The sequence below is a fragment of the Hypomesus transpacificus genome, chromosome 14 (assembly GCF_021917145.1).
Source record: "Hypomesus transpacificus isolate Combined female chromosome 14, fHypTra1, whole genome shotgun sequence".
Classification (NCBI taxonomy): domain Eukaryota; kingdom Metazoa; phylum Chordata; class Actinopteri; order Osmeriformes; family Osmeridae; genus Hypomesus; species Hypomesus transpacificus.
The window spans coordinates 16,353,077-16,379,569 of record NC_061073.1 but is presented as its reverse complement, the minus strand read 5'-3'; the positions used below and the strand labels follow the sequence as shown (position 1 = coordinate 16,379,569).

Sequence of the window (26,493 nt, the reverse complement as noted above, 5' to 3'; positions counted from 1 at the left end):
ACTCTGTTTGTTTCAATCATTGATAAGGGTTTTACTATGGTAAACCCATGCAGAAGCTGTAGTTGACACGATCTTGAACTCCGAAGCCATGCAGCCAATCACAGACAAGCGCTTTGCCGCTGTTATGGCGCGCCCTTTCAAAGCAACAAGGCTAGTCCACGACATTCAATAAGGAAGTAAGCCGGAGACCAGCTAAATAGCTCAATAAGTTATACTATTAACAATAACGAGCAAATTACCTCTAGTTAGTGAAACAATTGTTCTATATGCAACCATGATATGGTTGTGAGACTAATATCAGCTTTTTATAATTCAATACTAAGCTCACGGGAACTTTTAAGGTGGTTTTATAGTAGCTTTCCGTTTTGTTTACTGTGGTAACCATGATGCTAGCTAGCTAGCTGACTAGCTGAGCTAGCTAAACTAGTCGATTGTTAGCTAGCAAAAATTATAAATCGAGTTTTTTAGGTGTTTGTCAACCTAAGCCTTTAGATGTATACTAAACAACGCGTAGCTATCTGTATTTGAAGTTTATTAACTACTGTAGCGGTTTAGCGTGTGCAAGCTAAGTGAGTTTGCTGGACAATCAAGTGAGCCAACCACCCATTAATAGCTAGTCTAGCTAACCAGTTACGATTATTTAGGAAGCACAGGAGTTGACATCCACCACTTTTTTAGGTAAGTTTACCTCCGTGAGTGCTTGCTAAACACTGCGTGTGTATCAGTTAAACTAGCTGGATATGATTTTGTGTTGATGTCATGGCGTCCCATCATCTAATGGGACCATGTTTTTTTAGCTTCTTCAGGTCCTGGTAAATCTAAATTTGGCCTCCACCATGTCAATCGATTTTGATAGCGCAGCCCTGCAAACTCAACATGATGAGGAGGAGTACGACCCAGAAGACTACGCACGAGAACAAGAGGTGCTTGAAGGCTCCCTTTTATGTGGATCTGACCTGTAGCAATACGGACCAAATATTTCCACCCTCACCAGTGTGACTTAGTTACATTGTATAGACTGACAAGTGTGTTGATAACGGAATTCATATTTTAACAAGGTGTGTCTTCAGTGGTGCTTTAGTTGCCAGGCAGCATGCTACTCTTGGAAAACTGGGAATGTCTGCATTGTGCATATTGGTTTTGTTATAGCAGTGGGCAATATGTGTCTGTGTACACAGGCAAGCTCTCAACATACCTTGTTCATGACGTCAAGTGCTTGTGTTTTATGTTGTAATCCTGTAATTGATGCTGTATTTCAGTTGTTAGTGCAGTGAAAATCGTCCAAATGTGTGGGCTCTGAAGGTGCATCGCTTGCTCCAATAAGAATTAGGCATGCTGTTACTCACCACTCAGTAATCTGCTGTACCCTACACCTGTGTTGTGATTGGCTGTCAAAGGCAGTTGGGTGTGTTATCCATATAACTGGAGCTGTCCAATGTTTTCCCACACTACTCCTTATTGGTTGCTTCACATCTCACCAATTTTTTTTTAAACACAAATCTTTAAGCCAGGATAGTATGCCATTAAATAGGTTTATTGTGGAACACAGTTTTACTGGAAACTTGGATTTACTACTGAAATCTGACATTTAAATTTATGTTGTAGACTTTTGCATACTTTAAACTAGTCGGTCAAGTAGAACATGTTTGTTGCTGTCACACAAAAATGTTTCTGCTCCAGTTAACCAACATATATGGTCCATGCAGACAATGGGGGTCTGTGGGACAAAAACACAAGAGCCAGGAGCATGCTTTACACATTTTGGATGTTTTTATACAGAGGACTCTCTGTATACAGGACTAGCCTACATGCGCCTTAGTGGCTGAAGCGCTTGTGCCTTTTTAGTTAGTTCATGTTGAAGTGGGCCATGGGTCCTATGGTGGATGACACTGTGAAGGTTGTGAGGGACATTCAACAGTCCTTGTTGGAAGTAAGTGTAGATGTTTTATTTTTGATTCTAAAAGTTCCCTGTGGTGTGACTACATCGGTGCCTGAAAACTGAAAGTCTGGACAAGTCTGTCCTTGTGGCTAACCCTAACCCTTATTGTTTTGTTGAGTGTTTTTAGACCAGGGAGTACATGTTTTAGTCATCATAGTTCAGCATTCAAGTCAGGAGTTGCAGCTGAAAAATGCTGTCAATATTTTCCTCTTTTAGCTGAACTTGTGACACTTTCTCAGTATTACCCTGTTGCCAAGCAACCTGAGTGAGTCATTTTCATGTATTTTTTTCTTCTTCAGTTGCACAAGCTGCTGACAGACCTTCCAGATGACATGCTGGAGGACAGCAGGGAGGAGTCCTCTCCAGAGCTGGATTACTCTGCCTGCAGCAACCAAGACTCCAGTAACAGGTAGCTTAGTCATACCTCCATGGAAACTTCTCAGATAGAAGGCTAGGTTTCAGGAGTTATATGTTCGTGTTGTGTTTCTCTTCAGTGACATTACAAGGTCTTTATTGTACATAATTCAATTGTTTTATATTAACCATCTCAGACAACAGCAAAAATGGCCCCAACAAACTGAATGGTCTGATCATAACAGACAACAAAGATCTGCCTCCCAGGTGGAGGTAAGATGTTGGTTAACTACAGTTTCTTTTCCTGTGGTAGATATTTGATCACTCCATGTCTTATTTAAACGGGCGTGCCTATGACTTAATTTTAATCTTCATTCTTTGTGTCTTTGGAGAACTCCGAGGACAATTTCGACCAAGGCCCCTATCATGCTGAGTACTCCTATGAAGAAAGCGTTTTGGAAATCAATGGCCATGCTAATTCTCCTCATAGCCAGCCTCTGCCCCACACCTGGACGCAGCCAGGCCAGGAGTACCAGTACAACCATGTGGGCTACAGGTATGCCAGCGCGGGTACAGAGAAGCCTGTAGCCTGTGCTAGTATCTCCACAGAGGAGGAGCATGAACCATACCCTCATGGAGCTGTCGGCCCTGCAGTGGAATACAGAGGGGAGGAGGGGCAGAGGGACACACAGAGCTATGGAGGTCAAAACGGCGCACGGCAACAGTTTCAAGTGAGTACAGTTTATTTTTGAATTGGCTTTATCATCCCAAAGGAAATTCAAGTTTGTATTTTTGCTTCGACCATCAAAATCATGCATTCGCTTTATTTGTTTTATTTATAGCCTATATAAAAAATCACCAAGTAATATTGTTATATGCTTTCTCTAGAACGTTGAGGATGCGGGGTCTGGGGACAGAAGGGTGGATCATTACAAAGCCAGCTACCAGCCCTGCCAACCCTCCAGCCAACCAAAGATGTTCAACTCAGAGTCCCGCCAAGAAGGCGGACATTTTGACCAACTGCAGAGGGAATTCTTGGACTCGGCTCAGAGTAAGTTCTCTCATATTGACTTTGTTGTGAGCCAGCATATGAGGGGGGGGGGTCAAAAAAAGGATCTAAACTGATTTGCGTTTCAGACACTGCTGAGAGTCAGCAGCTTGCTCAGATGGAGATTTTGAACAAGGCCCAGCTGAGACAAATGGAAGATCTGGAACGTAAACTGGAGGATTCAAGGCGCAACATGAGATACTTGGAGCATCAGTTTGCCATTGTGAAAGGTAGGTTGCACAAGCGGTGCATCTTTTAGATACGTTAGCGTAGCACTCGGTCTCTTATGCGTACGGTGTTGACGACGCGCCTGACCTTGCAGATGAGAAGGATGGGATGACGGTGACCCTGAAGGAGTCCAGCCGGCTCATCGAGGAGGCACAGAATCGAGAGCTCCAGCTGCTGAGTACTGTCAAGTCCCTGGAGCAAAAGGTTCATTCTCTGACGGAACGAGACCACGAAGTAAGCATCCAGGGCCGAATAAAATCTGTCAAGGGAAACACCAGTCTGTCTACGTCCAGGGAGTCAGTGATTGTCTGTTTTGTGCCGAAAAGAACATGAAGAAGCAGCGCGTGGCGGATGCCGCCGTGGACAGCATGCAGCAGCAGATGATGGAGCTGGGACGCTCCGACACGCTGTCCAGAGCGCGGGAGAAGCACGACCGGGACATGTCTGCTGTGAGGGAGAAGCATGAGGCCAAGCTGCTGGTGCTGCAGCAGCAGCTAGACACCTGCTCCCAGGCCCAGGAGGAGCAGGTCAGTGCTTACAGACACCCCAGCAACTCAATCAGTTGTTGTGCCCTTGTCTTTAGGGATCACAAATTGTGTCAGAGTGGTGTTCAAATAATTAAACTGTGTGTGTGTGGGGGGGGGGGGTTAGACCTTTCTCCCCTAATGTAAACAGCTCCTTTGTAGTGGCCCAGAGAGAGTGTGTGAGGACGGTATTGATGGTTGTGTTCTCAGAGGGAGCTGGCCCAGAGACTGCGGGAGCAGGTGACCCAGCTGGAGCGCAGGAGAGAGGAGGAGCAGGTGGAGAGGGCTACCGTCATCAACACCCTCACTCAGCGCCTGGAGGAGGGCCAGCAGCAGTGTGCCAAACTGCTCCAAACAGGTCACTTGGTGTTTGTCCAGTTCACTTCCTGTCAAATCAACACAAACGCAGGAAGAAGTATCAGTACAGTGTATATTTCAGTAATACACATTGACGTACTGGCATATGAAGACATGTCATCGCCACTAACTCCTTTCATTTTCTAGGTTCAGTGCAAGAGATGAGCCAGTTGCAAATCAAACTCCAGCAAGCTCAGTCAGCCAAGACCTTGAGTGAAAACATGAACCAAGTCCTCCAGGTCAGGAAAACATCCCTCCATGTCCTGTGTTGATGCAGATGTAGTCAGACAGTGAAGACGCTCAAACTCTTCTCCTCGTTTCCCAGGAAGACCTGAATGATCTGAAGGAGCAGATCACGCTGTATGAGTCGGCGGTAAAGCATGGAGTGATAACGCCAGACCTCAACAGGGACTGGGAAAGACATCTGTCGGAGTCTTACGTGGATTTAGGAATCAAGGAGAAAAACCTGAAAAACGTCCGGGCTCACAGGTAGGCCGTGGTGAATCAGAAATTAATCTTCACAATGACAGCGTTGGCTTCCTATTGGTTCATGAGCTTCTCAATAATAATAATCATATTGGACTCTCAGTAGTATTAAGTGCGTCGTGTCTTCCTGTTTAGCACTCCCCTGGCGTGCCTGGCAGCCCCCACGCAGCCCCGAGACGAGGCAGCGAGGGAGCTGAGGGCCGAGCTGCAGCGCTCCCTCGCCTGCCTGAAGGGCAAGAGGCAGAAGATCAGCAACCTGCAGGAGGAACTCCGCCACTCGCAGGGACGCCTGGACAAGCTGCAGGCCCAGCTGGAGCAGGCTCAGGTCACCACACCCACCACCGCCACGGTGAGGACCAGCTTGGGATGTGTGTCTGTGTCGCTGTGTGTCTGTGTCCCTGTGACGCTGTGTCGCTGTGTCCCTGTGTCGCTGTGTCCCTGTGTCACTGTGTCTCTGTCCCTGTGACACGGCCTGGTCTGACTGGATCAGGGTGTCTGTGTCGTACAGGTCAGAGGAGCCGCCTCAGAGAAGCTTCCGGACTCAACAGCTCTCCAGAAGGACGTCTCGAGACTGCAGGAAGAACGACAAAGTCTCCTAGAACATGTACAGGTGAGGGTCCGGCTGAGGAGCGTTCAAGTATTGTGACGGATCTGTTACCTATGGATCTATAACCGACGCGTTTGTTTCTCTATTTCTAACATTTCAGCTGCTAGAACAAAAGAACAAGGAGCTGAGGCAGAGCGAAGAGAAGGTGAGGGCAGCCAACACTGAGCTGTGCTCCAAGATGAGGGAGATGATCCAGGAGCTGGACCAGGAGAAGCAGGAGGCCGCGGAGAGGTGAGCAGTTAGAGAGAGACAGAGAGAGAGACAGAGAGAGAGACAGAGAGACAGAGAGAGAGACAGACAGAGACAGACAGAGACAGACAGAGACAGACAGAGACAAGCAACTAAACTGTGGCAAGTTTCCGCTTACTGACGACTGCCGTTTGTCTCCGTGACCGCGCCCCCCAGGTACGAGAGGACCCACCTGCAGCACAGGGATGACGTGGTTAACAGGCTCCGAGCCCAGCTGACCCTGGAGCACGCGGCTCAGGTCCAACAGCTCACTGCTGACCACCAACAGCAGCTCCAGCAGCTCCAGTGAGAACCCATCCTGTGATGACACTGTCATCCCCCCCCCCCCCCCCCCCCCCCCCCCCCCGTATCCTCAATCACACCCAGCGCTGTGTTTCTCCACAGATGCAAACTGTCTGAGGTCAGTGCTGAGATCGTGGCTGTGCAGGAGTGCTACATCTCGGTCTGCAAGGAAAAAGACCTGCTGGAAGACAAGCTTCAGAGGGGATCTGAGGCTGAGATGAGAGAGAACGAGGTAACCAACACAGGTTTGATCTGTCCCATGGTGTTGAGGTTGGTAGCTCCAGCAGGTGGTAATGGAGTTGTGTTGTTTCTTAGCTGAGGATGAGAGAGGAGAGTCGCACAGCCCTGGAGGAGATGAGGGCGGAGCTGGAGAGGCAACATCAGACTGCAGTGGACCAGCTGCAGACTGTTTGGTCTAGTGAGACACAGAGACAGATCCAGGATCAGGTGACCTCTGCCAAGGCTGTGTGGCAGGAAGAGCAGGAACAGGTAGGAGGTCCTCCCAGATCATCGTCCTGATCAGTGTGAGCATGCCAACACTGCCCCCTAATGGATCCTGTCATCGCTCACTGTTGTCTGTTGTGATTACCTGGGCGTGGCTGTATAGATTTATAAAGTTAAGTTTAGAAAGGCTTGACAAATATTTTTGAAAAAAAGTTCTCATGTCTGGGAAACACTGCTCTGGGTCTGTGTTCTTTTCGTCCTTTTATAGTTGGTCTCATGGTGACGTTGTTTGTTATTTGTTGCATATTGTCTTGGATCTTAATTATGTTTATATCGATAGATAGATAATTGTTGCCCTTTAAAAACAACATTTCACAATGGCCTCTTCCCTGGCCTCGTGATGCACGTTTCTCTGAGCAGTGTTTGATCCCCCCACAGAGGGAACGGGCCTGGGCTCAGAGGCTGGAGGAGGCCAGGGAGGAGGCCAGGGAGGAGGCCAGGGAGGAGGCCAGGGTGGAGGCCAGGGAGGAGGCCAGGGTGGAGGCCAGGGTGGAGGCCAGGGTGGAGGCCAGGGTGGAGGCCAGGGAGGAGGCCAGGGTGGAGGCCAGGGAGGAGGCCAGGGTGGAGGCCAGGGTCCAGACCCACAGAGCCAGCCATGAGGAGGCCTCGCAGACAGAGGGCGGGGCCTCGCAGACAGAGGGCGGGGCCAGCCCTGAGAGCTTCAGCAGAGAGGAGCTGGAGGAGCGGCTCAGGGCTGAGAGGCTGAGGTTGCTGCAGGAGGCTGACTCTGACAAACACACGGCCCTGCAGGAGACTCAGAGACAGCTGCAGGACACTCAGAGACAGCTGCAGGAGACCCACCTGGAGGACATGACCAAGCAGGTTAGAAACATCCAGGACAGCTGGGGTTAGGAGCTCTATAGCTCTTGAATCATTGAGATGTTTATTAAGGAAACTCCTCCCCTTGTGTTAGGATGTTAACTTGACTGTGTCTCAGGTTATGGTATTGATGCGCTGGTTTTAATTCCAAGGTGGAAGGCGCAGTAACCAGGGCCTACAGCCGCTGGCTTGAAGACCTAACCTCTCTCCCAGAGTACAAAGCCAATCTCCAGAGAGAGAGGGCAAAATGGGACGAACGACAGGACGAACATGTTCAAGAGCAGGTAGCAACAACAAGTCGAGCATCTCACGCTTTCTTCGTGTGCACCGGTCTGTCCTTTATTCACACTCTAAGCGCCGGGTGACGCGGATTCTCTCTCCTGGGTGTCCCAGGTGTCCTTGGCTCTGAGGGCGGCCGAGGAGCAGTGGCGGCAGAGCGTGGCTCTGGAGGAGCCGGGGCCAGGAGGCCAGCGGGTGGAGGAGCTCCAGGAGAAGCTGCTGTCTCTGCAGAGCCAGCTGGAGCGCGTGAAGGGGGAAGAGCCCGCCCTGCTGAAGGCGGAGCTGGCCGGGGCTAAGGCTGTCTGGAACCGGGACAAGCAGCAGGAGATGTCCTCTCTCCAGAGCCTGCACGAGCGGGATCGTCACGCCCTGATCCAGGAGCAGCGCGTGACGCTGGAGCAGGCGGTGCAGCAGGCGGTGCAGCGGGCCAGGGAGGACGCAGAGCGCCACAGGAAGCAGCTGGTCCTGCAGAAGGAGGCGGAGCTTCAGCAGGCTCTGAGGGACAGGCAGGAGGAGTGGAGAGTCCAGCAGGAGAGCAGGGGCCAGGAACTGAGGAGGCAGGGCAGAGAGGAGGCCCTGCTGGAGCTTCAGGCTGGGCTGGCTGAAGCCCAGGACCTGCTCCTCCGAGAGGCTCACACTCGGCCCCCAAACAGGGGGGAGGACAGGACAGCCTGCAGCTCTGCCCAGGAGGGGGGTATAAGACACATTCTCCAGTCGGCATGCAGAGAGATAATTTGCAGAGCTGTAGGCCAGGCCAAGACAGAGTGGGAGAGGGTAAGGATATCTACGGATTTGTCTCAGTTTGTAACAAGCGCTGATTCATAACAGCTGCAAGCGTTTACACTCCTGCATCACACTGTGGGACGAGGGAAGCTCATTTTGAAGACATAAGAAATGCTCTGGTAGCTGTGGATTGTTTTGCTGAATCCACACCGTGCTTGCAGACTGACTTGGACTCTGGTGTTCCACTGTGGAGTCCACATCTGGGTTGAGATACTGTCCTCCAACTCCAGGGCTCTGTGTTTATCTGCAGGTGGGCTATCTTGCAGTCCAGTTTTGACTAACCTTGTTTTATGGCTGTGCTTTCCCCTCAGATAAGTGAGGACAGACTGGCTTGTGTGTTGAAAGACACAAAGCAGTGCCACGAGAGAGAAGTCAGCCAGATCCACAGTATGTGGCATTTGAATTCCCCAACATTGTCTAAATGTCTTCATGAATGCCTCCATTAACCTTAAGTGTATTAAAGTGCGATTCAAACTCAAAAGCACAGTATATTCTCCGAATGAAAGTACAATAGGGTTTATGTCAAGCTTGACTGCTCTTCCAGACACGGCGGCCCAGAAGAGACAGGAGGGTCGTTGTGGTAAACAGTGCGCTGAGACTGTGGCCAAGCTGAGGAGGAAGAACCAGGACCTGCAGAAGCATCTGGAGAAGGCCTGTCGCCAGCTTCAACTCACCGTCAGAGAGAACAAGGCCAGCGTACAGCGCCTCAAAGGTGACCCTCACGGACCCCCGCTTAGGGCCCCCCCCCCCCTTTGTATGTCTGTACAATGTCTGAAGGATGAGATGACCCTGACCTTGTGAACCCTGCTCCACTGCAGAGGAGCACGAGGACAGGATGCGGCAGGAAAAAGACCACCTGCAGAAGAAGCTGGCGGGAAAGAAACAGTCCCAGGAATCCACTCTGTGAGTAACATTTCTGTCAGGAAGTTTATGATGGTCACGGGTCCACTCATGAGGTGACTCCTATTGTGTCGTATTGTAAACATGTGTGTATTTGGATGACAAATGAGCGCTTCTCTCATCAGGGGCTCAGATAACCCACAGAATATTCAAGCTGGCCTTGAAGAGATGAAGGAACAGTACATGAACGCTATCGGAAAAATCAGAGGTCAGTAATTCAGTTCTTGTTTTCTTGCAGTCCAGTGCCTTGTCTCCTGTGTCAGGCCCCGACCTGTGAGTCGTGTTGCTGCCGGGTCGCGCTGACACCTGCCGGGTCGCGCTGACACCTGGGGGGGGGTTGTGTTTGTTAGGAGACATGCTGCGCTACCTGCAGGACAGCAAGGAGCGAGCGTCTGAGAGGATCCGTGCGGAGGTGCTCCGAGAGAGGAGGGACACGGCCAGGACGATGCGGCAGTACTACCTGACGTGTCTGCATGAGCTCCTGGAGGAGAGCGGGCAAAGCGCAGGGTGAGTGCCCTCCGTCTGACAGCTACCAAAAGCATCAGCCTGCCATGTCTCCTCCTCACTGTGGTTCCTCTCCCTTGTCCTCCCACCCTCCCCCCACTCCTAGAGCTGAGAAAAAGATTATCAATGCTGCTAGGAAGCTAGCAGCCATGGCCAAGGCCCTGGAAACTCCTACCAAGAAGAACTCAGCGAGGTATCCCACCCCACAGCGTAAGTAGTTTTAATTAACGTGAGCAGGAGAAGAACTCAAAGGAGAACATTTCGCTGTCAAGTACGTTTCTTATATGTGGTATGATGTCACGTCGCCAGGTTCATCATCAAACACCGACGCTGCCGTGGAAAACATCCCCAGTGGAGGTTCTAGTAAACATCAGTCACCCGAAGCCTCCGTCCCAGAGACCAGGTGTGAGAAGTGGACAGTGGAGAGGAAGACCGACAGGACAGAACCAGCCATGTCGAGGACCAGGTCCAAGCCCACGGTAAAAGCCCCCCACCAGGACGTCCTCACGAGCGGAAAGCTGAAAACGCCAAAAGACTCTTCATCTAAAGCCCTCCTCCCTCCAGCTCCCCACCCCTCTCTCCGGCCCGCTGGGCAGGCCTCGCTGGGGGAGGTCCACCACAGGGGTCTGACCGACGCCCATGTGACTCTGAGGAACCAGGGCAGAGAGGTGTACCTGCGGGGCGTGGACACGGGGAAAGCAGATGATCCCCTTGCTTCTCAGAGGACACCCACCCTCCTCCAGGAGACCCCCGTCAGGGACGGCGGGCAGAGCGACTGGAGCAACCCCGCACCTGGAGACGTGTTTGTCCCCCTCCGCCCCTACCACAGCAGGAGGACGGAGCCCCTCCTCCCTCTGTCCGCTGCCTCATCTGACCTGCGGGAGTTTGGAAGTCTCACCGCTGACCACTCTGACATGACTGTTTATCAGGAGATAGTCAACATGCCACCCCACACCAAAGCCTTAACGCTCCCCAGTGTTCTGGGGAGTGCACACAGAGAACCTGTTCCAGTCTCCGAGGGGGAGAAGCTGGCTCCCCTGTGCTCCAAGAGCCTGTTCCCAGAGCTGAATCTGTGCCAGCAGGACAGTGGCTTCAACAGTCCTTTCACCATTCGGAAATGAGAGATCAATGCAAGCCAGGGGAGGTCTTGTTTTAAGGGATGTCCCTGCGTCTCATTAATTTGGAATTTCCTGTTGACTAATTCTCTGTCATGTTGCCGCTTCTTCCTTCCGTGTGTAAGAACGGGCCCAGTCGGTCCTCTTGAATATAGAGTGGTGTGTGAAGTGAATGCCAACATGATAGTTTGAGTGTTGTGGGAATCGAGTGAGAAACCTTGTTACGCGTCTCAATTACCAAATTTCTAAATGCTATTGTTGTTGATTTATGGATTTCTGAGGTTTCATGTAGTTTTTTAAATTTATTTTTTTATATTTTATATTTATAAATTAATTAGATATGCTGTGCATATAAATTAAAATTAAAATCCAATATGATTGTGTAGTCATCTATTAAATAACACAATTTGAACACTATTAAAAGATATTGGCCTACTATAATTGTATAACTTCTACCACTTCGAGGTATACTTTCCCGTTATGACATAATCCTCGTGGCTTCAACATTTACAACCACGCCTACAAAAGAGGTGCAATAAGCACAAACTTTGCAGTTAAAAGCTTGTCGATTGTAGCAATCTGTATGTGACCGTCTTGTCTGCAGTACAGGCTAACCATGGCTATGTGGACCGGTTTCTTGGCGGTATGTTTATGTATCGGAATCTTACGTTACTTCTATCCCTACTTTCTTAAGGATGTCCAATTCGTACTGAGAACTTCAAAAATCGGATATCGCCTTGCGAAATATAGAGAGACAAACTACACGATTCTAGATCGTTTCTTAGATTCCGTAAAAAGGCACCCGCACAAATCTTTTATTCATTACAATGACGTAACTTATACGTACTTGGAAACTGATCAGAAGAGTAACAAAGTTGCAAATGCCTTGTTGGAGCACAGTCCTTTGACGGAGGGGGATACCGTTGCACTTTTCCTAGGGAATGAACCATTCTTTCTCTGGATTTGGTTAGGGTTGGCTAAAATAGGATGTGCTGCGGCATTCCTGAACTATAACATGAGGACAAAATCATTGCTGCATTGCTTTTCATGCAGTGGAGCCAAAGTGCTGATCGCTGCTGAAGGTATTATAGCCATTGTGAATTACAGTTCAGATCTCCGTTCTTTTGAACGTTTTCATAATAACAACGATCTAATTTCTCTTTAGAGCTGAGAGAAGCTGTTGAAGAGATCCTCCCTACTCTGATGGAACAGAATGTTCCTGTGTACATCCTGACTGATGAATGTACAACAGCAGGCATGCACAGCTTCAAAGACAAGATTAGTCAAGCCTCTTCCGACCCACTGCCCAGACGCGTCAGGTCCAATGTCACACTGGGGAGTCCCGCTGTTTATATTTACACATCTGGCACTACAGGTAATGCTGCTCAGCATTAAATAACAATGGTCGGGTTTCTCAGATTCGTTAGGAAGCTCTCTGAGCGTTAAAAGCTTCTTAACGAATCTGGGAGACCCGGCCAATGTGTTTAAGTAGCTGTCTCGTACGATAAACTTTTATCTGAGAAACAGCAACAGAAGTTACACTCACCTCACAGCAGAGATTTCGTTCTTCTGGACTGTTAACATTGAAATTAAATTTTCAAAGATTTCCTCTGAATTGCTCCCGGCATGTTGACAGTGTTTAAGTAGCCATTCCTCATATTTACACACATGCTATTTGTCTTTGTCTCCTAAGGGCTACCAAAAGCGGCCATGATAAATTATCAACGGCTGTGGGCAATGTCTTTCCTTCAGTCTATTGCCGGAGTCTGTTCCACGGATGTAATGTACATTAATCTTCCCCTCTATCACACTGCTGGCTTCATGGGCTTCACTGGAGCCATAGAAAGGGGTATGATTTGGGTTTGTCCAGACTGTGGTGCATGTTGCTACTGTTGGATTGAACAGAATGTAAAAAAATCATTGAAACATCTAAATATTTAGATGCTGGTTATATTGAAGTTTTAAAACATTTTTCTTCTTCTTCCAGGTATCACGATCGTGCTACGAAGTAAATTTTCAGCATCTCAGTTCTGGGAGGACTGCAGAAAGTTCAATGTTACTGTTATACAGTACATAGGTGAAACCATGCGCTACCTGTGCAACACTCCCAAGGTAAGGTATGCTCACCTGCACTTTGATCCAGTGTGACACAATCACTCTAAAGGAAGATCACACTGCAAGAACTGCAAGCAAGTGCATGTTATTTCCAGTTTTCTTTTACTGTGCTCTCTTTCAACAAACCCTGTCTTCTTCCACAGAAGTACAATGATAAAGACCACAAAGTAAAAATTGCAATAGGGAACGGTATAAGAGCAGATGTTTGGCAAGAGTTTTTAAACCGATTTGGAATCATCAGTATCAAGGAGCTGTATGCTTCTACAGAGGGAAATATGAGCTTCATGAACTATGCTGGAAAGATTGGTGCTGTTGGGCGAGTTAACTTTTTCCACAAGGTATACGTCTTAACACAGTCCAATATGAATTCATACTATTTGTTTGACTTCATAGCCAACAATGTTTTTGATTTTGTATTCCTATAGAGGGCCTTTCCTTATGCCCTGATTAAATATGACACAGAAGAAGGAGAACCTTTAAGAAACTCCAAAGGTTTCTGCATGGAGGCTGCTAAAGGTACTCTTTTGAGATAACAGAAAATTCTTAATTGTACTTCACATTCACGATAGGCACAAACACAACTTTTCTTTGAAATGTTTCTTTTTTGTCTATATCTCAGGTGAGACTGGGCTCCTCATATCTCAGATAACACAGAAGGCACCGTTCATCGGCTACGCTCGAGATTTACAGCAAACGGAAAGGAAGAGACTTCATGACACTTTTCAGAAGGGTGACCTGTACTTTAACACCGGAGATCTGCTGAGCACTGATCAAGAGGGTTTCCTCTATTTCCAAGATCGGATTGGAGACACTTTCAGGTGATCATACCATGATAATGTCCAGTAATTTCAAATTCCTGAGGAAGAATGTTACATAAAATCTGCTCTCGTCTCTTTACAGATGGAAAGGAGAGAATGTGTCAACTAATGAAGTGTCTGATATCCTTACAATGGCACATTGTATAGAAGAGGCCAATGTTTATGGTGTTCAAATACCAGGTTCTTGTTTGTTTTGTCTCCTTTGTTCTCTTTCTCTTATCAAACCTTTTACAACATATGTGCCTTTTGTAAGGTACAGGAGTATTATAACGGATGATGTCTCTTTGTCCTTTAATAGGTCGGGAGGGGAAGGCTGGGATGGCTGCTATAACACTAAGGGAAGGAGTCCAGTTTGATGGTGCTAGTTTATTCAAACATGTTGTGGCGTACTTACCTGCCTATGCCAGACCACGATTCTTAAGAATTCAAGTAAGATCTCATCTAATCCTTTGATAATCTATCGCTTCATCAATAGGATTAGGAAAAAAATTATTATGGGTCATTAACATTGCCCTAGTTAATTTCAAGTTCTTTTTTTTTTTCTTTTTTTTCTTTTTTTCTTTTTTTTACACAGAGTTCTTTGTCAGTGACTGGTACCTTTAAACAGGTGAAGGGGAAGTTGGTGGCTGAAGGATTCAGCCCAGACAGAGTCACAGTCCCTCTGTTCTTCCTGGATGAGAAACTCAGAAGTTACCAACCTCTCACTCCACAGATTTTCCATACAGTAGAATCTGGAGGACTAAAACTCTGATTCTTACAAAACAGAATTTGCTCTGAATTTAGACGACAACGAGTAGACCAAGATAATGGGTTTTAGTTCACTGTTTAAGATTGCCTACAATAATATAATAAACAAGAATGCAATTTAACTGTAACCCTAAATTGTTACTTGTTTATTAAGTGTGTATTGTGTAAATGGTATTAGTAGCTGTAAGCCAGTGGGACATGCTTTGATTGTAAAAGAGGCAATCTTTTCCTCAATGAAATCTGAGCACAAATGCTCACATAAGACCTCATTCTGTTAACTAAAACGTCCACTTCAGGGTGTTTTTTTCTAGGGATCGAGAACGCTTTTGTAAATCTCACCCAATTGGAGTAAGGAAAAGCGGTTGCGTGATACACACGCCTACCACACAGCGGTTGCCATGTTCATTGTTGTAAAATAATAAACGAGATGTGAGTCAGTATTACAGTGGTTTAACTTTTTGTAATTGGAGTTTGAAGAACTGACTTTGTCATACAAAATTGTATAAATATGCAGTTAACTTTAGGAAAATTATCTTGGGCATAGTTAGCCTACATAAAACGATTCATAAAAGACAACATTTGATGCTGATTCTGTTCTGTATATTCTCTGTAAGATTATGAACTCGAAAGAAAAATAGTGTAAATGTGGATTGAAACGCACTCTGGCAACCAAGAGGGAGGGAGGAGGGAGGGACCTTGCGATGTCTACCGCACACTACGCTATCCCAGGTCTTACTGGGTGGTTGAACTTCGTAATCAATTCGGATAGTTAAATGTTATAAGTCTAAAACTTTTAGTTTTAGACTTATTAAAGTCGTAGCGACAATTATTTTTTTCCAAGATGCTCATTTGGTTTACTTTATTAGTCGGCATAGCAATTTTGCCAGTTTTCTTGAAAACATGGTTTCCATACTTTGGCCAAGATTTTTCGTATATAATGAAATGTATGGTACTTGGAATAAGATTGTCAAAATACAAGAGGAAACCGTTCTATAGTATTTTGGACTGCTTTTTGGATGCGGTGAAGAAACATCCGAACAAAACTTTTATACATTTTGAGGGTAAAGCGCACTCATACTCGGAGGTGGATAAACAGAGCAACAAAGTCGCCAGAGCGCTGCAAACGCACGCCCGTCTAAAAGAGGGGGACACCGTCGCTCTATTCTTGGGGAATGAGCCTTGTTTTGCCTGGACATGGCTGGGCCTGGCCAAACTGGGCTGTGCAGCAGCTTTCCTGAACTTCAACATCAGATCAAAGTCACTCTTACATTGCTTCTCATGTTGCGGGGCCAAAGTGATCATTGCTTCGGCAGGTAAATAACAAGAGTTCCACTTCTAAATAGTTTTGCACTGTTATGAAACGATATGAAATGACTTTAGGCATATGCCTAAACTAATATGGCATATAAAGCGAAGCCAATTACTTCTTGCAATTCTGTATTGGAACTGTTGGCACCTGAGTAAATAAAGAGCTCAGGAATGTAAAATAGGCCACCACGTGCTGAATTGCTCAATGGGAAGATGTTACAAGAGCTGAAGGCCCATCTGTCTTTGCAGAGCTGAAGGGCGCATTGGAGGAGGTGCTGCCTGTGTTGAGGCAGCAGGGCATCTCTGTGTACCTGCTCTCAGAGGAGTGCAGCGTCGAGGGCATCCATGCCCTCTCAGACAACATCTCCCAGGCCTCAGACGAGACTCTGTCACCCAACCTGAGGTCAAATGTCACCTTTAGAAGTGCCGCTCTTTATATTTACACCTCTGGGACCACAGGTATGCAACATGCTGTGCGCTTCGTAAAAGATTGATTTGGGTTTCCCCTCACAGATGATCTTGAAACCACTACACATTCTTTTTTTCATTCAAGGGCTACCAAAAGCAGCCCTGGTCACTCACGAGAGGGTCTGGGCCGCGTCCTTCATCCAGGCTGCATCAGGAGTGACGTCAGATGATGTGTTCTACATCAACCTGCCCCTCTATCACAGCGCTGGGTTCCTCATCGGACTGTCTGGTGCCATTGAGAGAGGTAGAACCACTTACTATCTTCCATGGGAAACTGCAAATACATGACTGTTTCATTATCATAGCAGAGAATCTAAGAATAATCAAATATGCATCTAAGAAGGCATTAGACAAAATGAGTTAGAATGATAATTTCTGTTTCTTACACAGGCATAACAGTTGTACTGAGAAGAAAATTCTCAGCCTCTCAGTTTTGGGAAGATTGCAGAAAGCACAATATAACAGTGATGCAATATATAGGTGAAACCATGCGCTACCTCTGCAATACACCCAAGGTAATGTTAACAAGTCTACTCTAGATGTCACACCTGTGTACGATTGAGTTGAATGAAAATATTTTTAATCATAGTATTCCTCAGACAAGGTACTCAAAGTATGTGCACAAGTTATGTCATTTTTGTAGCGGAAAATCTTATGACCTTGAAAATGTTAATTCATTAGCAAAATGTATTAACTTAGTTACACACATTAAAAAATTTGTCAAAATGTATTGGCTTTGACCCTGACAGTGAGTTTCGACAACCTTTCTGTTGTATTTTCAGAAAGACAATGAAAAGGACCACAAAGTAAGGATTGCCATCGGCAATGGTGTCCGACTAGACATCTGGTCTGAGTTTCTGAAGCGATTTGGTGATATTCACGTCAGGGAATTGTATGCTGCCACCGAAGGAAATATTGGCTTTATCAACTACACAACAAAGATAGGTGTGGTGGGAAGAGTCAACTTTCTCCACAGGGTGGGTAGTTACTTAACGACGGCATTAACTGAGAGATTTCCCTATCTATAATTGTCTGGCTGTTTGTGATAAAAAGGAACCTTTATGTAATTGTGTCTTTCAGTATTTGTTTCCCTACACTTTGATCAAGTTTGACATTGAGAAGGAAGAACCTGTGAGGAATGCTAAGGGTCTGTGCGTTAAGGCAGCCAAAGGTTAGTCAGATGCTACTGGTTCGTTTTTGTTGTTATGGCAACTGTGTTGTTGTTACAATTTCACATCCATGTTTAAACAAATGTAATTTTACTTTTCTCCTCAACGCAACTTTTCCCCCCACGTTAGTTTATAATGGAATAAGGACTTTGTGCCTTCTTTCTGCAGGTGAGACAGGGCTTTTGGTTGGAAAGGTGACCAAGAGATCTCCCTTTGTTGGCTATGCTGGGAACCAACAGCAAACAGAGAAGAAAAGACTGAGAGATGTCCTGCAGAAAGGTGATCTGTACTTCAACACCGGGGACTTGCTTCGTATAGACAGTGACAGCTTTGTGTATTTCCAGGACCGAGTTGGTGACACCTTCAGGTAGGTTTTCTCACAGGTGTAATTGTTTTCCCTGATTTGACGTTGACCAATAGAATGGGATAAGGTGAGACATCTGTCATTTCCTGTTTTAGGTGGAAAGGGGAGAATGTTGCCACAACGGAGGTGGCAGATATTCTTACAATGGTTAAATGCATCGCACAGGCTAATGTATACGGGGTACATGTAGAAGGTAAATACATATTTTTTAATTTCAGGGGGTTTCTTTTACTAGTTTTTCTATTTGTATATGTACAGTTTGTTACAGTGTCCAATACTTTTTAATTGTGGTTATGATGTCTCTCAAGGCCATGAGGGGAGGATTGGAATGGCAGCTGTAATATTAGAGGAGGGGGAAGAATTTGACTATGAAGACACTTTCAAGACAGTCGCTAACTACCTCCCAGCCTACGCAAGACCACGGTTCATAAGAATACAGGTGAAGTCAAGTGTGCAAGTGATTTTAATTGGTAGCTAATCTATATCCACTTGATTGTATTAGTTGTGGAATTAGTATTGCTTTGTGTTATATCACAATAGTACTCTAATATATAGTGCACATTTATATGTATTCTTTGCAAATCCCTTTTCCAAACAGCTGTACATGCGACTGTTTTTGCACCGTGAGTACAGTAAAACTGTATTCCTTGCTTAAAAAGGACACTTTGTTTTCTAGAGCTCTTTGGAGATGACTGGAACGTTCAAGATGAAGAAGGTGAGGTTGGTAGAGGACGGGTTCAACCCATCTACCATCCAAGATCGTTTGTACTTTCTTGATTCTGATAAAAAAACATATGTTCCACTCACTGAAGAGATATACTCCTCAATTGCTTCAAGGGAGATCAAGTTGTAGTCAAAATGTGATTGAAATGTACGATAAAAAGTAAATTAAAAAAATGTATTGTTGACATGGGTAATGATCCATTTAAGCTAGTTGTTTTCATGTTCATAACAGGGAATGATAAAACTGTAATAATGGCGACAAGTAGGATGGCCAACTAATCTCAGGGATAGATTTGATTATGTAACATAAAGTAAATAGAGTATATGATGGTTATGCTTAACAATACATGTTTTTTTATTGTTTTGATTGCAAAACAATAGTTGTGTAATATCCTATGGAAGCTAAACATATGGTATGTGATAATCTTGATAAACTAACATTTACGTATGCACTATGTTGTACTTATCAGAAGATTATTAAAACTTGATTCTTAAACAAAAGCTTGATTCTTGTCAAATACTTAAGCTAAAGTTACAAGATATCCAAGTTTTCTCATATGAGTATCAACATTATTTAGCATTTGTGTCCTGCATAGATAATAATTAAACTCAATCCATGACTGATCATTTGTATGACAGCAGCCCCATGTTGCTAGACTGCTACCAAGAAGTACCTGAGCGTTGTGCAGTGAATGGGTGGTAAAAGTGTTATTTAAATGTTTTATAGCACCGTATCTGACAACAGCAACTGGAAGCATGTACGAGGGGTGATGTCTGCTTCTTTGTTTGATGTAGCTCTGTGTTGAACCTTTGAACCATAGGGGTCATTCACCCTAAATGATAGGCCTTCACAAACCTTTGTTTATCAATCCCGATACCTAAACTACACACTGTGTCCAAAGTGTTAAAGATACTACTAGCAAATGATAAAATATCAGTTCAGTTTAGCTCTGAAAAGTCAAATATAAATAATAATAAAACAGAAAGAAATGATATAACATTAATTATAAGCAGTATGTACTGTATTTATGACAATGAAAAATGTAACATATATATAAACAAATCAGTATTTTAATTTCTATTATATTTTGTATTGTATGCTAATTGACATTTTATGTTTAGAAGTAGTAATTGAGTAATAAATTAATAGAGTAACAATGTAGTTTGTTTGGATCTTGGATTTGATTATTCCAGTTTACAATGTATTTCTGTTTAGTGCAAAATCTAACCCTTAAATTTTTGGGGGACCCGTGGTTTAGTGGGTTGAGAACAAGGGCCTACACTACAACAACCTGGTTTTTTGAAATACCTGTAAACTATATTTAATGTTTGAGACTACTTGTTTCCAAATAGACTACCACCTATCGTAAGTTCTCACAATGTCGGGTTGTGATAGGTCCTGGTAAAAGGACACCTTTAAACTTCATTTGAGTACCATATTAAGCAAATCACCAGAACAGCATTTTTCCATCTACGTAATATTGCCAAAATACGAAAATTCCTCTCAAAGGATGATGCTGAAAAACTAATACATGCTTTTGTTACGTCCCGATTGGACTACTGCAATGTGTTGTTCTCTGGCCTCCCAATTACCTACCTAAAAAACTTACAGCGGGTGCAAAATGCTGCTGCTAGACTATTGACTAAAACTAGAAAGTTTGATCATATAACATCGACTCTTATCTCTTTACACTGGCTCCCTATCCAAGCCAGAGCTGATTTCAAAGTTCTACTACTAACTTACAAATCTCTGCATGGATTGGCACCACTGTACCTCTCCGGTCTCCTTGCACCCTATTGCCCCGCAAGGTCTCTAAGATCTCAAAATGCCGGCTATCTGGTAATACCCAAAGTTAAGAAAAAAACTGCTGGAGGTAGGGCGTTCTCATATAGAGCACCTCTTCTTTGGAACAAATTACCCATCTCAATTAAGGAAGCTGATACTGTCTCGACATTTAAAACTAGATTAAAAACGTTCTTGTTTAGTCAATTCTATGATTGTTAAAGGGAAGTATGTGTGTACTTTCTATGTAAACCTGGGATGTGTGCTTGCCTATGTGTGTATCACATGTAACTTTTAAATTTTAATTATAGCTTATGTTCACATTGCCCAGCTAGATGTTACAAATAAAGTAAACCTGTTACTGTATATTGTTAGTATTATTATTATTATAGTTCCGTTGCTGTATATTGTTACTGTTATAGTTTTTATTACTAGTTGGAGACAACGGGGGACTGGCTGTTTTCATCCTTATTCGTATAAGTATAACCTACTTTAGAGTTCTTTCCCCTGGAACAGATTTCATGTTCCAACTGAGGGGGGCTGTCGTTGTTTTGGTGTGTGGGGCTGCATCAAATACCCTTTTTGCTCTGTTAAATTGCTGCACTAGTCCACACTTGACCGGTGGGGATCTCATTCTATTTTGACTGTAACTGTTAGCTGCTCCTGGCATTCTCTAATCCCTGCTCTCCTCTCTGTCCCCCCCCGACACATTCCCTGTGGTGTGGGGGGTTTGAGCTGTCAGGACCTGCTTGGTCGTCGGTCTGCCAACGCTGAACCAGGTCGTCACCCGGAATCCAGTCTCCATGACGGCCAACAGCGAGTTTCCCGGTCCCATCCAACGTCTATAAAGCCGAACAATGGATTTTGGTGTTTCAAAACCCATTGACACTGTATGACTATGTTTAGCTTGTGTTCTGCTCCTCTCTCTTACCAACCGTCTCTGGAGGAGGGGATCCCTCTCTGAATTGCTCCTCCCAAGGTTTCTTCCATTTTTTCTCCCGGTGGGAGTTTTTCTGGGAGTTTTTCCTTGTCTTCCTTGAGGGTTTAGGTTGGTTGAGGGGCAGTTCTATGGGCGCATGTGAAGCCCTCTGTGACATGCTTGCGTGTAAAAAGGGCTATACAAATAAATTTGATTTGATTTGATTTGATTTAAACTCACTATATACGTGCTGCAGAAACTGTAATGAAATTTCTCCCCCGAATAAACTCTCGCCAAATGTCAAAAAACAATCACAGAAAACCATGTCTTACTTTAAAAATGATTTTATTTATTAATACAGTGGTATACTTAGAAATGTGTTGCAAAGGAAAGAAAAACATTGAACAAAAATAAAAAATAAATAAAGAGAATGCCAGCCAAACAGGAAAAGAAACTAGTGTTGGATTAAAGCAGTGTTATCATATCAAAACAAAATTGTACTGATGTGCCATAATAAATTGTCTATTAGTACAAAAATACATTTCAGGGCACACAATACAGCATCCAGTATCACAAACAAAGGAGGGCCGACTCTTTAAAGCAGACCCCTCTGGAGTACAGATCTTTTAAACCAAGCACTTTTCTATTTTGTAAATAAGAATAAAAAGTTTTCTGACTGTTAAAAATGCCTTTAAGTATTGTGTATATGTGGTAGAAAAGTTGGATTTATTACTGCTTAGATCAGTCCAAGGCTCAGGGGTATAACCAGAATATAAACATAACCAATGTAATTGCTTTGTCTTTTTTAAGAAACATTTTTCCTCTTTTATACAAAATAACAAAGATGTACAAAAGTTCATTTACAGAGAACCAAGGCCATATGCTAGCAATATGTACAGCCACAATTAATTGTACAATTTTCTAGTGTTTTGTATTTCCTCTGACTTCATATGCATAGCAGTAACAGAAAGCATACCTTTTCATCAGCCTCAATTATTCTTGTGTGCTAAATCCAAGTTCATTGATATAATGAGTTAAGAATGCAGACAACTGTTTATTTCTTTCATAATTGACCTCTACAACTTAAAAAGATCCGATGTTTTTAAGTTTTACTGAAAAGTTTATATGCAGATAAGGCATCACTGCTTGCAGTGTAAGATGGGACTTATGTGTTGAACTTAGTAGTAGCAGGATTCTGGACCTGAGTCATTGCACATGCATAGATCTCTAGACAGCAGGAGTTGGTAAATCAAGTCAGTACATTTATCTACGGTAAAACGGCTACAAAAGATCAGTTCTAAACACATTGAGCCCATAGGGAACAAACAAGGGACATCCAATTCCAATACATCCATCTTCATATAGTATATTATTTTTATACAGTATCTTCATGATGCCTACGTCCTTCATTACCCTTGTGACAGGCTGAGCATCTCACAAGTCTTTAAAGATCCTTCCAGAAAGAAACGCATGACCACAGACCTCACAAACAAAAAAGTTTTGCATATACCAACTTTTCTGTTTGTGAGTGCATAAGTACAATTCTCATAGCAATATTAAATAAATTTCAAGATTCTTCCTTTCTTGCACCGCTCAGACCGTTTTTTCTTCTTTTATAGTTTTAAAATTGGCTAAAAATGTCAAAATGAGATTATTCAGTCTGTGGCACGGGTCATGCATTCCAACAACAGTTCAATTTTTTTTATACAACTTGTTTTTATTTGTATTTTTTGCCTTAAAGCACCAAAAAACTGAAAGAAAAAGAGCACAGCCCTGGGAACAGCTGGACTTCTCCCACTCCATGTTGACTCCTCCCACTCCACGTTGACTCCTCCCACTCCACATTGACTCCTCCCACTCCACGTCGACCCCTCCCACTCCACGTCGACTCCTCCCACTCCACATTGACTCCTCCCACTCCACGTCAACTCCTCCCACTCCACATTGACCCCTCCCACTCCACGTTGACCCCTCCCACTCCACGTTGACTCCTCCCACTCCACGTTGACTCCTCCCACTCCACATTGACTCCTCCCACTCCTTGTAATGTTTTATTTTATAATTATTATTTTTTTTGGGGGGGGGGGGGGCACAGTAAACAATGTGAGCGAGAAGTTCAATCTTCATCAAGCAGCGCAGACCACCACTGCTCTGGTCCGAGGAAGTGGGAGGGGAGGGGGTCACAGGAGGAGGGGGGGCAACGGTGATCCCCTGATATTCACATTCAGTAACAGACCAGCTGTTGCCCTCTTCAGAAGTGGTCGATTAGCACAGACACACAGTTAGCGCCCACCAGGTAGTTAGGATCTCCTGGAAGAGATTTGTTCTGCCAAGTCTTCGGGTCACCTGCAGGAATGAGGAGTAAAAAGTGACCTCCAGACCTTAAAGAGAATACAACTTATTTAAAATGATTCGTGAAATATATAATTTTGAACCTTAGAATATCAGCACTGATAAATGCAGTGTGTATTGTTGTACTAATTGTTTTTAGCTAGTGTACCTTCTCTGATTGTGAAGGAAAATGTCACAAATTTGAGTGAACTTCCACCAAACAATACATTGGAAAAGGACAAACTCACGAACAATCCCGTATAAAAAAAAAAAGTAAGGGCATGCAATGGAAATATGGAGAACGGAAGATGAGAGCATTCATGTGTGTATGAAGCGTAATCTCTCGTGACCCTCATTGCATCAGACCATTAATCACCCAGCCTTTCCCAAAGACCCCAAAAAGGACAGAGAGAGGACAGCGTACCCGACGAGGAGTCGGAGGATTTTAGAGCAAAAGACCAACCATCAGGGGTCATAGACGCACAGTGAGGCAGGCGCAGCTCCACGGGCTTCAGGAACTTGAGTCCGTGAGGACCACACATCACCAGGGGGCTGAGCAGAGTCTCTCCTGCGGGGAGACCAACCCACGAGGACGGTGAGAACAATCACACACACACACACCATCATATCTCTACACAGCGTCTGAATAGACAGCAATCCGAGGTGTATATAGACACTATCGGAGGGTACAAAGTCTGGAAGGAGATTTGTCTGGTAGGGGCCGCTTGCTGTCATCGACTCACACCAGCGGAGGGCGAGAGCGGGGTTACGGACCTTTCTCCTTGTCGAGGGGAGGCAGGATGCTGTTGTCCCGGCACACCTTGAAGTAGATCTCCTGCTCCACGCTCTCTGGGATGGCCCCCTGGGGAATGATAATGCTGACGCCAGTCTCCATGGAGCTCAGGACCCCTCCGTTACAGTTGAAGATCCCCCGAGCCGTGGCCACCACCGTGTGCCCTTCATCCTCCTCGTCATCCTCCAGCGCACTGGGGCTAAGGGACAGCGGCGGACGGCAAAAGCAATCCATCAAAACGGTGGATGAAGGGGGAGGGTGGTGGTGGTGGTGGGGGAGGGGGTGGTAGAGGTATAGTGTAATGCACAGAGGACATGAGACACATCTAGAACCAGTTCCCACGCATCCATCCCTCAGCCTCCTCCGGCAGCCTTACCTGACAGGGATAGCCTTGGGGATGGCGTTAACGTTGTTGTGCTGGTACTTGGGCCTGTTATCCATGGTGTGAGTGAACGTGTCCAGGCCGCTGTCGTGGTCCTGGGGCTGTGGGGACAGCTGAGGTTTGCTGCTGCTGCTGTTGTTGTTGACCAGGCTGGGCTTGCTGACCAGCTCCGTCTTGGCCTGCGTGTCGTTGGGCAGCAAGTTGTGGTTGAACTTGGGGCTCTCGAACTTGCGCTCGAAGGGCCGGGCCGAGCTGGTGTACGGCCGGGGGATGTAGCGGTTGTAGCTGGTGGGTGTGGGGGCGCCCAGGATTTTGGGGGGAGCGTCTGTGCCATTGACGGGGGACTTCTGGGAGAGGTAGTTCCCCTGGAGGGGGTCCTCCCTGGTTGGGGGCCGTAGGGCGACCTCAAGTTTGGGGTTGGGGGAGCAGAGGGCATCAGGGAGGGAGTTCACTGGAAACACACACAGATGGTGACAGTGAAGAGACGCAGATGAGAACTGACAAACTGCCTCAGTGTACCGTGTAACTACACAGAGATGCTTTCAGTAGAGCACACAAAGCCTTTGTTCAAGTCCCAAAACACACTGTCATAGCTCATGAAGGCTGTCGCCCAGCTATCAGAGCGACTCTGAACTGCTTGTTAATGTTTTCCTTGAAAGAGAGAACAGATGACCGAGGGGAAAACTAAGACTATCAATAAAAAGGTTTGATGAGAGTATTTTATTTGTAACGGCCGTGGAATCATTGGTCCCATGCCTAGTGTTTGGTCGTCAATTGAATGAAGTGGATAGGTTACAGAACGACTTATATACCATGAAGTAAACAAGTACAAATATAGTTTTCATGGAATATGTCCTTCTAGGGCACCTCTTATCCCGGTATGTAAACGCATGCCATTATCATGACTCATACTGCAAGGTATAACTAGCTCCCTAACATCTCTTTCTGGGCGCTTCATGTTATATTTATAGATCTCTGCCAAGTCCACAAAGTGACCTATTGAACACGGGAAGACAGAAGCCATGTCTAACTGAAAACTCCTTCCTATCCATGCTCTTTAGATGTGGGTGGAGCCTAAGGGTGGGGAGGAGAAAGCTCACCCTCGTTGGCGCTGAGCTTGGGCAGCGTGTTGGGTGGGATGGCGGGGGTGGGCGGCCCATACTGGGAGGAGGGGCTGATCTGAGGCAGGGGCTCGTACCTCTTCTCCACAGGACTCACCTTCTCCACGGACTCCGCCCTGCCGCACACAAAGGTGCACGTGCACCAGGTATTAGTCTAAGCGCACGCTAGAGGGCTGGGCAGTCTCACATTCACTCGAGAGCTTCTTCATTACGGAGATCAGACAGAGACACATTTCATGTTATTTTCCTTTACATTTGACTTGGCTGCAACCACATTTCCCCTAGTGGGATACTCCAATTGGACTTGACCCTAGGCTCTGCTTAAGCCCCTTAGGGGTACTGTCAGGCCAAATAGTGTCCTAGGCCCAAATAGTGTCCTACCTGACGTCACAATGCCGTTCCGAAGCAAGGACGCGTCCGTCGCTATGCCGACCTTAAATTCCTGAGATATTTACCCGTGCTAGCAGGAAACTG

At 45.5% G+C, this 26,493-nt stretch overlaps 4 protein-coding genes across 11 annotated transcripts in view; 3 read left to right on the top strand and 1 right to left on the bottom strand.

The window, feature by feature from the left end:
* Positions 1–165: 165 nt before the first annotated feature.
* On the top strand, positions 166–11,366 carry cep152 (centrosomal protein 152). The gene is made up of 29 exons (XM_047033544.1): positions 166–678; positions 798–923; positions 2,239–2,348; positions 2,491–2,566; positions 2,686–3,024; positions 3,182–3,344; positions 3,431–3,571; positions 3,664–3,803; positions 3,896–4,096; positions 4,304–4,451; positions 4,598–4,689; positions 4,776–4,939; positions 5,072–5,285; positions 5,445–5,546; positions 5,644–5,774; positions 5,949–6,077; positions 6,177–6,306; positions 6,390–6,563; positions 6,957–7,019; positions 7,080–7,400; positions 7,550–7,681; positions 7,791–8,450; positions 8,771–8,846; positions 9,004–9,171; positions 9,278–9,362; positions 9,485–9,567; positions 9,710–9,866; positions 9,970–10,073; positions 10,173–11,366. The coding sequence occupies exons 2-29, from the start codon at positions 837–839 to the stop codon at positions 10,982–10,984; spliced, it is 5,202 nt and encodes a 1,733-aa protein (XP_046889500.1). The 5' UTR covers positions 166–678; positions 798–836; the 3' UTR covers positions 10,985–11,366.
* A 151-nt stretch (positions 11,367–11,517) lies between these two features.
* Positions 11,518–15,134, top strand: LOC124476816 (very long-chain acyl-CoA synthetase-like). The gene is made up of 10 exons (XM_047034197.1): positions 11,518–12,060; positions 12,144–12,353; positions 12,672–12,827; positions 12,966–13,090; positions 13,237–13,431; positions 13,519–13,609; positions 13,713–13,911; positions 13,994–14,091; positions 14,210–14,340; positions 14,486–15,134. The coding sequence occupies exons 1-10, from the start codon at positions 11,595–11,597 to the stop codon at positions 14,660–14,662; spliced, it is 1,848 nt and encodes a 615-aa protein (XP_046890153.1). The 5' UTR covers positions 11,518–11,594; the 3' UTR covers positions 14,663–15,134.
* Positions 15,135–15,351: 217 nt separating this feature from the next.
* zgc:101540 (hsFATP2a_ACSVL_like domain-containing protein) lies at positions 15,352–19,191 on the top strand. The gene is made up of 10 exons (XM_047034859.1): positions 15,352–15,971; positions 16,216–16,425; positions 16,520–16,678; positions 16,825–16,949; positions 17,217–17,411; positions 17,515–17,605; positions 17,772–17,970; positions 18,063–18,160; positions 18,276–18,406; positions 18,644–19,191. The coding sequence occupies exons 1-10, from the start codon at positions 15,500–15,502 to the stop codon at positions 18,818–18,820; spliced, it is 1,857 nt and encodes a 618-aa protein (XP_046890815.1). The 5' UTR covers positions 15,352–15,499; the 3' UTR covers positions 18,821–19,191.
* Positions 19,192–21,720: 2,529 nt separating this feature from the next.
* The window catches only part of tjp1b (tight junction protein 1b), a 31,533-nt gene continuing 26,760 nt past the window's right edge, over positions 21,721–26,493 (bottom strand). For 6 of the 8 annotated variants that reach the window (XM_047033295.1, XM_047033292.1, XM_047033294.1 and 3 more), the window contains 5 exons: positions 25,999–26,135; positions 24,893–25,349; positions 24,498–24,715; positions 24,148–24,291; positions 21,721–23,738 (listed from right to left, as the gene is read on the bottom strand). In XM_047033295.1, the coding sequence (XP_046889251.1) occupies positions 23,644–23,738; positions 24,148–24,291; positions 24,498–24,715; positions 24,893–25,349; positions 25,999–26,135 (1,051 nt within the window). In that variant the 3' untranslated portion in view covers positions 21,721–23,643. The remainder of the gene's footprint in view (positions 23,739–24,147; positions 24,292–24,497; positions 24,716–24,892; positions 25,350–25,998; positions 26,136–26,493) is intronic. The other 2 variants (XM_047033297.1, XM_047033296.1) reach the window with 2 other exon arrangements.